Source organism: Phaethon lepturus, unplaced genomic scaffold (assembly GCF_000687285.1).
Source record: "Phaethon lepturus isolate BGI_N335 unplaced genomic scaffold, ASM68728v1 scaffold12397, whole genome shotgun sequence".
Taxonomy (NCBI): domain Eukaryota; kingdom Metazoa; phylum Chordata; class Aves; order Phaethontiformes; family Phaethontidae; genus Phaethon; species Phaethon lepturus.
In genome coordinates, this window is record NW_010554134.1 from 6,847 (window position 1) to 18,923 (window position 12,077).

At 37.4% G+C, this 12,077-nt stretch overlaps 1 protein-coding gene across 1 annotated transcript in view; it reads right to left on the reverse strand.

Annotated features, from left to right (window-relative positions):
- Positions 1-1,748: 1,748 nt before the first annotated feature.
- Positions 1,749-12,077, reverse strand: part of FANCC (Fanconi anemia, complementation group C) — a 31,830-nt gene continuing 21,501 nt past the window's right edge. The window contains exons 9-12 of the mRNA XM_010291744.1: positions 11,408-11,489; positions 7,507-7,678; positions 3,785-3,985; positions 1,749-1,898 (exon numbers count right to left, since the gene is read on the reverse strand). Of these exons, the coding sequence (XP_010290046.1) occupies positions 1,755-1,898; positions 3,785-3,985; positions 7,507-7,678; positions 11,408-11,489 (599 nt within the window). The 3' untranslated portion in view covers positions 1,749-1,754. The remainder of the gene's footprint in view (positions 1,899-3,784; positions 3,986-7,506; positions 7,679-11,407; positions 11,490-12,077) is intronic.

Here is a 12,077-nt window from a genome sequence, read left to right on the forward strand (position 1 = left end):
AAGTAGTTAAAATTACATGTAGTTGTAATATGGAGAGAATTTAAGGACAACCAAAGAATCTCACATCCAACAACTGGATTAGAAATTTAAGCAAAAAAAAAAAAAAAAATCATTCTTCCTTTGGAGACTTTTAGATTATTTATCATTCTAGGTAGAGCATTCCACATGTGTTCCCACTACACAAATACCTCAGAGGTAGTGATCAACAAATAATTTAGTTTAATCCCATGCTTTTCAGGTGTGATACTCAGGGAATAGAAAACTGGCTTGTTTGATTTTGCCTTTTTAGATATGTGTGGCTACCAACAACTGAAAAATTGAAACATATATTCTGTGATTTCATTCAGAAATATTTTTAATCCAAAAAAAGAAAAGAAAACCTTTCTTCACAGATAAACATTATGTATTTACTATTTCTTCACATGCTGGAATCAAATATTGCAAACATTAACAAACTGACTGAAAGGACATGTAACCTCTGTAATTTGGTCTGATATGACTCACTGGGAACAAAATTGGAAGAAATCAGTCAACAGCATTACAGAAAATATCCTTCCACTTCTTAGAGCCAAGGGACACTAAGTAAGTACATTGTTTTTCTTTTCCTTTGCTCAAAAACGAATGCTACATTCAGAAAGCTGTGTTAATTTAAGATACGTGCCTCTGATTTTATATGCAAGAATGGTATTCCAAGTAGCACCTTTGGACATAGCACAAGTGTTCACAAAAAGCTAGATAATTTATGAGAACAGATCACTGAAAAGAGTTAAGATCCTCTCTCGTTACTATTCTCCATGCTTATTTTTCTATTTAAGCTAGAAAGAGGTTCACAAAATTTCTTAGGACAAATACTTTCCTAAGGGTAAGAGTAAGCCATTGCTCCTCCTCTTTGCATGAGACAAAAAACCTAAACAACCTAAACACAGTAAGCAAACTACCTCTGGACACAAAAAGGAAGGAGATGAGTTGCAACCATCTGCCCTCAAACTGGAAAGTTTCCTTATGCCTATGTTGTGCTTGCCCTGTTTTGTCTGAATGAATAAAAGATTTCTTAAACAAATAAACAATAGTCATGATACACTGAAAATAGGCTGTACTGCAAGCAATCTTCTACCTGCGGTATCTGTTGACAGAGACCAGCTATTGGTATAGTACTTTGCAGAGAACACTGTCCTGTGAAAGCTGCAGTACTGAAAAAAATAATTTAGCAAATCTGAGAGGCGTTTTCATTTTGGAAACATTTTCAAAAAGAACTAAAAGTTCAGGAAATGTTGATTTCCTGAGAACACAGAGTGCATTCTCCATGAATCACTAACTCTCACTTGAGATCATTGTTAGTTTCATAAAAGCAGAATTATAGAACAAAACATTTTAGGAACAATTTACCAACCAAGCAATTGGATATAATTTGCTAATAAAACCATGTGTCATTTGGGAGAAAAACTGATCCTCAGCCAGATGAACAACAAGGAGATGAGTGAACTGCTTTAATGGTATAGGTCTCTTGTTAAAGAAGGTGCTCAGAACAAAATTCTCAACCATCTTTAGTATCTACAGTTACGTTCTAAAAGGCTAACATTTCCAAACAAGGGATTATTTTCAAATATATATATGAGGGAATACAAAGTTGTGGGATATGCTTAAAGTAGATATTTTTCTATCCTTAGTAACTTGCGGTGCAGGTCATTAATGAAAATCTGACACCTGAATAAAGATATGGGTTGTTGGCTTGTTAAATAGATGACATTAAATATCTAAACTTTCAATGTTAGTTTTTGAAGAAGTTCATTCAGCAGCTTCACAGTCCTTGGGTTTTTTTCACCATTACGGTTAATTCTGTATGCAGTACGGATAAGAAGGCTACAAACTTCTTTGCTTGTATCAGTTGTCTCAGTAATCTGAAGGAAAACAGAGAAGATGGGAAATAATGCAATTATGTTGCTAAGTACTAAGAATTCTCTGTTAATATTTGCAACAAAACCACAGATTTGTCCCTCACCACTGAACAGGTGAGATTGTCTGAGTTCAAAAGCAACTTCTGCCCGAGGCACCTCTCTTCATACATCTTGGAGGAACTGACCAACTTCGACATTTGAACTGTTCTCTCAAATTTAAGTGAAGAGGTCAAAAAGTTTTAAAAGGAAACACAAATGGACAGACAGTGTAACCATTTAGAAGTCACTGCCTTAAAAAACAACTAAAAGCACATCAGAGTTTTGGGTGGGTATGAGGAGACAATTCAATTCTGTAAAGCTTTCAAAAGTTAAAATAAATCCCAAAAGATTACAAAGTAAAAGCAAAAAGACCCTAAGCTGCAATTTTTGCAGATCACGGAGGTCTTCACATTATCTGCTATGTTAATCCTAAAGTTTACTATGCTAACCAAAACCACTACTATGCATCCCAGTTTGGTTCCACACCATTCTGTCTTTCATATATTGTCTTCAGGCCTTTTCAAATCACATGGAGAGCCTAGCTACACATTAATGACTGCACAGATACAGTCAAAATTAATTAGACCAACATACTCTGGCCTACAACAGCTCATGACCACCTTGCACTAGGGAATACTCACAGTTTTGAAAGTTGGTTACGTTGCTGTCTATAAAGAAACAAGAAACAGCCTTTGGTCTTCCTGAGGTTTAAATCAGTAGACTAGTATATTACAGCATCTCTGCTCAACAGCCACAACTCTCAAAAGAGAAATGCTAAAAACAGCAGACTGTAAAAATACATTCAACCCCCTATTCTTACGCTAAGAAGAAATAGATTATTTGTGATTTTTTTGATCATTTGTGCTTAATAGATCATTTACAGCTAAAATGATAGAAATATCTTAGCTCTTCATGAACAGAAAAATGTTATGTCTGTTTAGGCAGCCAGAAGGAATAACCACCAGAATAGGTTTCCAGTTTGCTGTGTCGTAAAATCAGACTCCTCGTACATGCAATATAGCTTATACAGATGGAAGAGCACACTGCTGCTGAAAGGAAAAACTTCTGAAATGCTAAAACCGCACACTGGCCCTAAAGCTCCTGGCATAGTAGGCTTGTACTTCTTAAGAGAGTATGGTTTTATAGTTACAGAAGAATAAATTCCTAACCTCCTACTGAGATAGCACTGTTCATCTTGAGAGACACAAACACATTACAGTGTTTGCACCAATATACCTGAAGGCTGTCATCAACAACAGCAAGATATTGTGGCACACTTCCAACATCTTATACCTCTTCAGCTTTTTTCACACGCTAAGTGACACTCACTCAGGTCTTCATTCTTTTTGTCTCTCGATTATTACACCATTTTCCTCTCTGGCTTTGCCAAACCACCAAGCTTCTGCCCTAGCAATGCTAACTCTTAGTAACTAGCTGTCCTGCATAATGGCAGACAGAGAGAAGACAGTTCTGTCATCTCTGCAGCAGCTAGATAATTAAGGGAGTGATTTATAACTCGGAAAAGCAAAATGTTTGCACATTCTGTCTATGCCAGGTGTAAATGAACTCTAGGTATCCCTTAACTGCAAGCTGCTACTCCAGCTGTTTCTTCAGCTGTGTAGTCAGAACAGCAACCTTTTCAGTGAGATCCTGTCAAAAAGTGTCAACAAGGAAAATATTTTGACAGTAGCTGAAAAAGATATGCAGCAGGTTAGGTATAGTTGCTCTAGTCACGATCTTCTTTCATTATCTTTTATGTACTTTTTTTATTAAGAGGTAGGAACGTAAAACCAAAATAGTAAAAAAAAAAAAAATTGTACTTAAACTGAAAAAAAGTAAGAAACACTTACATGGCAAAAAAATTCCTGGGCAATCATATGTCCACCAGAAGAAAAGAGTAAAAAGTTGGTAAGAAGATGTGTTAGAAGATGCTGGTTATGACACTGCTCTATATCCGTTATACTGTGTACAGCAGCCTCCAGGTCTTTGATGGAAAGGACTGTACAGCTGAAGAACATCATTAAATGATTGTAGACTGCTTGAGCTTCTACCTGTAGGAAACAATTTCAAAGGATGCAGAATCAGAGAAGAGTAAAAGTCACACCTATGGTATTTTTCCTTTGGATTTATTCACTAACAGGAAACCAAATCTTTGGCAGAAACTACCCACACATGAAAAGAGTTTGAATCTAAGCAGCAGGAAGAACAGGGAAGGAAGGGCTGTACACATTTCTTTTATACTGATTCACACACACAGAGGTGGACAGAATGGATTTTTTAACTTTCTTTGGTCTTGCAAACTAAGCAGGCAGGGCATCAAGCCAGGATTTGACCTTTTTTAATAATAAGAGGAAATGGAGAAAGTCCCTCAGCAGAACATGGTCAGATTTTTGCATTGTGGGAAAAAGAACAGAGGATCCTCAAGGGCTCATTTCAGTATTGCTGCTACAAATCAATTAAATCCCCATGCAACCTGACCTTGGCTGATAAAATGTTCTGGTAAGAATGCAGTTTTTTTCCTTCTTCCTGTGTTGTTTGCAACTTATGGTTTTACCTTTTGAGTTAGCCAATAAAAACTAATTTTTACTAGGAGTAGAAAACAGAAGATATTGGAACATACACAATGGAAAAAGAACTATAAGCAACTATTGCAAAAAACTCCTAACAATAATTCTGTTCACTATATTAAAAATAAACCAAACAAACTGGTAGAAAAAAACCCACCAAATTACTAAGTGCAAGAACAATGGAAAAAATACACCCCTGCAGACCCAAGGGAAAAAGACACCCGTTTCTCAGTCATGTTCATTAGGACAATTTGTTTCAGTCATTTATCTGACCTTGCTTTTCTCATTCCTGCCCTATTAAAAATTCTACCTAAAGTAGTCTGAAAAAGCTGCTATTCTTGAATTATGTTTACAATTACATGTGAGGCAACAAATGATACCAGAATCTAAAGAAAGGTAACTGGAATTCTTCAAGATTCTTTATCCCTCTGTGCATTCTGTTCTCAGTGTACCTCCATCCCATGTGCCAGAGATGGGAGAATGATAGTAGCAGGCTCTGCTCCATGAGCTCACATGCCTTAGGAGACTCAGAGAATCACAGAATCATTAAGGTTGGAAAAGACCTTTAAGATCATCAAGACCAAACATCAATGCAACACCACCAAGCCCACTAAACCATGTCCTGAACTACCACATCTACACAGTTTTTGAATGCTTACGGTGACAGGGACTCCACCACCTCCCTGGGCAGCCTGTTCCAATGCTTGACCCCTCTCTCTGTAAAGACATTTTTCCTAATACCCAATCTAAACCTCGCCTGGCGCAACTTGAGGCCATTTCCTCTCGTCCTATCGCTAATTACTTCGGAGAAGCGACCAACACCCACGTCGCCACAACCCGCTTTCAGGTAGTTGTAGAGAGCGATAAGGACTCCCCTAAGCCTCACCTTCTACAGACTGAACAACTCCAGTTCCCTCAGCTGCTCCTCATAAGATTTGTGCTCCAGCACCTCAACATCCTTCTTGTAGTGAGGGGCCCAAAACTGAACACAGGATTCGAGGTGCGGCCTCACCAGTGCCGAGTACAGGGGCACAATCACTTCCCTACTCCTGCTGGCCACACTGTTTCTGATACAGGCCAGGACGCTGTTGGCCTTCTCGGCCACCTGGGCACACTGCCGGCTCATGTTCAGCCGGCTGTCAGCCAGCACAGAATGGAATCATTCTTAGTGCCAAAGTTACTGTGATCAACTTCCAAGTTTTGTTCCTCCAATGTTTCCGAGCCTAAAGTTATGAAAGGACTGTAAGAAGTGAATAAATAGTGAAGAGCAGAGTACTCAGCCCTGCATATATGAGTGAAGTCTAGTGAACAGCCTTTTTCTTCTTTAAATCATTTTAACCCTATGTATTCCACTCTTGCTGATATATAAGTTGCAACCTGAAGTAGCAAGAACACAAAATCTGAAGTCATGAGTGTATGCCTTTCCACACAAAAATATGCTGAATGAAAAGTCCTATAGCTTGGCATCTGCCAGAAGTTCCAATCCCTTCTTAACCCTTAACTGGTGAAAGGTGCAGGGGTTGAGGAGGAAACCACTCTGTTTGAAAGAGCTGAGAGCTAACCTGCCAAAGGACAAATTAAAAGAAAAAGCAAATATCTAACTAAAGACAGAAGCTTTGCATGAACTGTGGGAATGCTTCTGAAGTAGCCTGACCTGTGGAAAAAAAAAGTCTTACTTGAAATAACTAACGAAAAGAATCGTAATGAACTGAAATATTAGACCTCTGGGAACAGATGAGTAACTGTGTGGGCTGTCAGTGGAAAAGCATTTTTCTCACTAAAGTTTGTCATACATTATGACAGAATAACAAACTGACCAAATAGGAGACACAGAGGAGATGATTTTATGTATGGGACAATGTGATTTCATTCTGTGGTGCTAGAGTCAAAGCAATGTTCCATACATAGATCTGCACCTGTAGTCCTTCAGTTTCATTCACTCATGTTTATTGCTTGGATATTGCCTTCTTTACCAAAACTGCATTCTGAAACCAACCCTAGTTTCTTTACTTCCTTGTAGCTTTAACCTAACTCTGCTCAGACAACACCCCACCCCTAGACTATAAGAAATTAGAGAGGAAAAAAAATTCAAAAGTGATTGGGGTGTGAGCTTGTGTTCATAGTGCCATCTGGGTGGCAGGAGGGGAAGGGAAGGAAATAAAATACTGCAGAACACACTGTTGTACATGGACCATTAGATGTAAAATGAAAGCATGATGTTTTACTAGCATGGTGTACTGAGCTGCATTTTTAAATCAAACAGAAAATGTGTTTTTGAGTTAAGGAAAACTAGAGATGCTACAGCCAGATTTTGAATCTGGGCTTTGTAGATCAGATTGCTTGGGCTAGTTCAAACTTGCATAATAGGTCTAAATTAAAGGCTTTCATTTATTTGCATGCATACACAGACACACAGCACTCTTCATGCAGTACAGTATGTGAGGTTAGAATACTGCTTTCTTCTGTTAGAAACCTAGCGTGTGGGAATATAACATACTTGTTACAATCTCACAATGTGCCAAAAATCAGTAATGATAAACAAGAGAAATCAGAATAGATGGGCAAGGTTAGGATTCAGGACTGTGTCTGATAAGTATCTTTACTGCTTCAACTGCTGTTGTGATTTCTCTTGTGTTTCCTTCTCAGAAGATGCCATTATATAGGAATGCTGAATTCTGCCACACAGTGACTTAAAAAATACCACTCCTAGAGTAGTTTTGCTTGCGATTGAAAGCACCCAAGTTATCAAAAAGAAAGTCAAGAAAGCTAATCTATACAATATACTATAAAGAGGAAAACTGTTTTCTAAATGTCACCAAGAAAATCCACAAAAACTATCTTTCAACTTCTCCACTGCAACGCAATTCCCAGAAGATCTTGCAAAGCCAAAACCTTCTCCACCGTAGACCTTTCATTTTTCTGGTGTGCACTATTTGTTTTATAGTAACAAGATGTAAGCAGACTATTGCCTGCTTATTGATGCTTACTATCGCTACATTACTCACCATTGTTTGAGTCCTTTGTTGATTTTCATTCTGAGGACAGTAGTAAAATGCCAGCAGCCACAGCAAAGCATCTGGTTCTACAGCAGCCTTCAGTAATTGTTCTGCCGCAATATCCAGCCATTCTCCAAAGCGAGCAACCAAAAACCAGATTTCAAAAAGGTCAGCAAGAGAACTGGAAAATAACAAATATAGAATTAAGTATTTTTTGTTATTTTACATTTTTAAATGTCTTAAGTGCAAAGGGTACTGGCATGAAAATAAAAATCGTTAAACTACTCTTGAACAGATAATGTCTTACCTGCTAAGCAGGTAATTTAATAGATAAGGTAATAGTTATCTATATTAACTGCAGTCATGATCAAATGAGACATGCCCAGTACTAATAACAGATTAACTTTGTCAGTGGAACAGACTATCCATAATACCAGTTTCTAATAAAACTGTGACAAAAGACTATGTATTAAAATATACATCATAAAATTAAACCTTATCATTTACACTCTCCAGCTGAAGGATTTTCAAAACTTTAAATCATATCTCATGTGTTGTATTCCAATATACTGTTGCCTTATATCATCTTTCAGTTTCTCTTTGTTGTTTTCCAGGGTTATTTTCTGGGTTTTGGTAATTCATGAGGCACATGTTTTTTTTGTAATTCTTGAGGAATTACATTTAGATGGACTAAAGGATATTAATTAACTTTAAAGACATTAATCTCCTGATTCTTCAAATTCAGGTCCTCTTTAATGAAAATTTTGCAGATATTTACAAGTAGTTTATTGCAGTAGGAAAAAGAAAGGTGAGAATGGATCACAGCTCATCTCTACACTTTCCCACATGTACTCCTCTATAGTTAAGACTAAGGAAAAGGGAAATAATGGGGAGATGCAAAATAATGGTAGGTGTCTCCGAAACAAAAAGTCAAACTGGGTGTGAAAGGAAAGATAGACAGAAGGACAGCTAGAAGGAGATTAAGAACCAGGAACAATTATTCCTATTAAGTTTGGCAAAAGTTTTAAGAATTATAGGTTTTTCTTATATTTTATTCCTGGGAGCTCCAAAAGCTGCTATGCCACCCTTCTCATGAAAATCCAAGAGATCTTAGACATTTCAGGAGTTGATGAAGTTGTCTGATAACATCACATCATCTTGGGAATGTGACAAGGTCACATAATTGGAATAAACTTCTTTAAGACTTTCTGAAGAGGTGGGAGGCACAGTTTTATGGATGGTGTGATGCGTGCAGATAGTATTCAACGTCTGTGGTATACTGGTGACTGATGTTGTCTACAGGTGTCTCAGAAGTTACTGATCCTGTAAATGGTATTGTCTGTATGCCACAGAATCTCAGGGTCTCAAAATCCTATCCCTACAACACAAATCCACCACATCGGTATTTTTGGACAAGTGTGATCACTGACATCAGACATAAGAAGCTGACATAGAGTGACAGAGAAAATAGGGTACTGAGGTGACTGCTATTTAAGTCACCGTTGCTGACATTCCACAGCTTTTGGAGGGGCAGCAGCATGGCTCAGACTGCAGGGAACTAGAGATGTGTGCCAAAATCTGAGACTAAAATTGCTTACATAAAGGAACAGGATCAGCACTGGTAAAGTCTTTGAAGGTAATAGAATCTGGAAATGCAACTTAAAAACCTTTGAAAAAACAAATAACTGTGATTGTGATCTAGGATAACAGCCCTCCCCTCAGCAAAATCATCTACTTGTCTGACCATAATTCAATGCTGTGACAATGTAAGTGGATAGGCTAGCTTTGAAACCCAGTGATGTACAATCAAAGATGAAATTTAATTAAAAGTTAATTACTGAGAACAGATAACTATTCCTAGGGTAATACTGACAGTATTTACGACTGGAAGTGTTCATAGCTTAAAGGGTAAATACTAGTCCTTAAACTGCAAGCATTAAACTAATTTTAACAAGTATTTAGCAGAACAGAATTTAATTCTCGCCTAGAGAGCCCAGGCACTTACAACTGCTCTTACAACTCACCATACCTTTCCTGTACCGTCACAGTGCCTGGTTTGGAGTCGTGTACCCTCCACTTCTGTCCCCACTGCTGTTTCTGCCTGCTCTGTAGTGGCACCTATGTCAACTGCTGCACTGTCATTGCCAGAAATGGCCCTTCACTTTTTGTGGGACTTCCCCCCACAAAACATACATCAGTTGATCTCTGGTTTAAAATGTCACATATTATTTACTGTTGTCTGAGATGACTACATATAATAATCAATGGCACAGAAGTAATCTGTTGATTAGAAGTACACACAAAGCACCTTGCTGTAAGGTTTACATTTGGTGTAAAATAAAACCACTGAAAAACAAGCTATATAAACAGAGAGCACTGACTATAAGAAGCAAGAGGATATGCTGTATAGCAGTATTTTTTGCTCCTCTGTTAATCTTATTAAGTAGCAAGGCAACAGAATCAGGAAAAAAGCAATAGAAGAAAACTGAATACAGTTTCCTCATGGATATTAGTATTAAAAAACTTAAGCCGGCTCCATTTTACTTGTAACTGAAAGGAGTTTGGTAGAAAACGGAATTGTTCCATGAGTTCTAAAGGAAGTAAGAGGATATTCTGGCAAGTACAATACTATTCAAACTAATCTACTATCAAAGCAACAGGGGAGAAAAGACAATATAAGCCAAGAGAGGGCTAGGCAACAAAAGAACAGACATGCTTCTATTATTGTAACACATTATGATGGATGACACTTGTTTTATTTGTTTGTTCTAAGTTTGAGTTATGTATTTCTTTAAGAAGCTGGGGTCAGCTACTGGTCACACTCCGTGGCCGGAAAGGTTTGACAGACTTCAGGGATGAACAGGCAAGACATAGCACTGAACAGAAAGTGAGAAGCTGCCAGAAGACAGCCTGGCCTCAGAGAGAACAGCAAAAAGCTTTTTTCTGCCACTCAACAATAAAAATAAAAGTCTTCATAAGTTAACTGAAACCCAGCATGGATGCAAGTATCTGCCTTGCACAACACAGGGGGTCAGCTGGGTATCTTGTTTTGCAAGTGTATGTGGCCTAGGTGTTCCATGTTTCTTTTGAAATATTTCAGGTTTTAAATCAAAATGAAATTTGTTTCTTTGAATTTAAAAGCTGTTCAATATTCTTCGGAAAGCACAGTCTCGGAGCAGATCTAGGCAGACTGATATCCAAGCTCTGGATGAGTCAGGTCTCATCACACACCTGGTAATAAAGAATTACAGGGCAGCAACAGACAGATGTATCTTTTTTCATGCTTTTCATGTAGTCCTAGAGCATCTACTACCAAAGCAGAGTTTATGCAGACAAACATGAGCAACTATTTGTAGAAAAAAAAGCTAAGGGCAACAGATCAGAAACATGGGGTGTCAGCTCAAAGAGTAATGTAACAAACAATACTGCAGTCTAGCAGTCATATCTTTATGAAAAAAAAATCAAGAAGCTTGGATGTTTGCACAAGCTTGCAGAAAGTCAATGCAATCTCATTCATAGAACAGTGCCACTCACAACAGGCTCTCTGCAATATTAGTTGCTTTTCTGGTTGGAAGAATTCTCTTGTTATTCAATCCAGAATCAGTTTTAAAAGTCTTTTGGGAAAAATGGGAGAGCAGGCAAGCAAGCATTTCTGTTCTACAGCTAGCTATTTGCTGAAATGAAAAGAACAACAAGATTTAGTTTATTCAGAGGCTTATTGGTCAGGTCTATAGGTGCTACAAACTTCAGGTTCAGTAAGTAATCTAAGTTCTATTCTTTAAAATAAAGCTCTATTTAGAGAATAATAAGAAAATGATGAAATGTAACCACTAAAGACTTCAAATGACATGACCTTTCACAAAGGAACATATGCAAAGGACAAAAAGTTAGAAATTATAGTACTGCTTACCTAACGTTTGTATCTTCTACTAATGCTTTGAGCATATCTGAAATGTGTTTCAAGTGTTGAGACCAGTGTGTAGTTGGCAGTTCTGAGGGGGGAGGATGAAAATAAAACTCTTAAAAGTCTAGTTTGTCCAACTAGAACAGAACACTCTAATTAACCATATTACGCTAGCATTAAAATTTGTGCAACTTGATTCAGTTATCACAAAGCATTTAAAATTTAATTTTAAAATTTCCCAATTTGCAACAGTACCTATTACTGTGTTTCCTAGAACAATCCCTTGACAAAGCCATGTGAGGCAGTGCAGCTAGGAATATTCAAATGAGGCTGATTTACCTGTGTGTAAATGCTACCTCAATATTAATATATAATCAGTAGACTAACATTCTCAGAGGCTCTTGTACTGAGCTGAAATTATTGCTCATGAAAAACTGTACCATATTGAACAGTGGTTTCTTGATCTATAAAAACGAGAAACCTGAAATAAAATATTAGGTCTGCAATCTGAAAGATCAGCAGAATTCAAGCCTCAGAGACAAACAGCAAGGCTATTTCTTGTAATATACACAAGAAAATTCTCATAATGACAATTTCTATAATTATAAGATAAAAATGTTTAGTATTTTTACAATCTCGGTAACTTGTCTTCATTCATACAAAATTACACACTCTT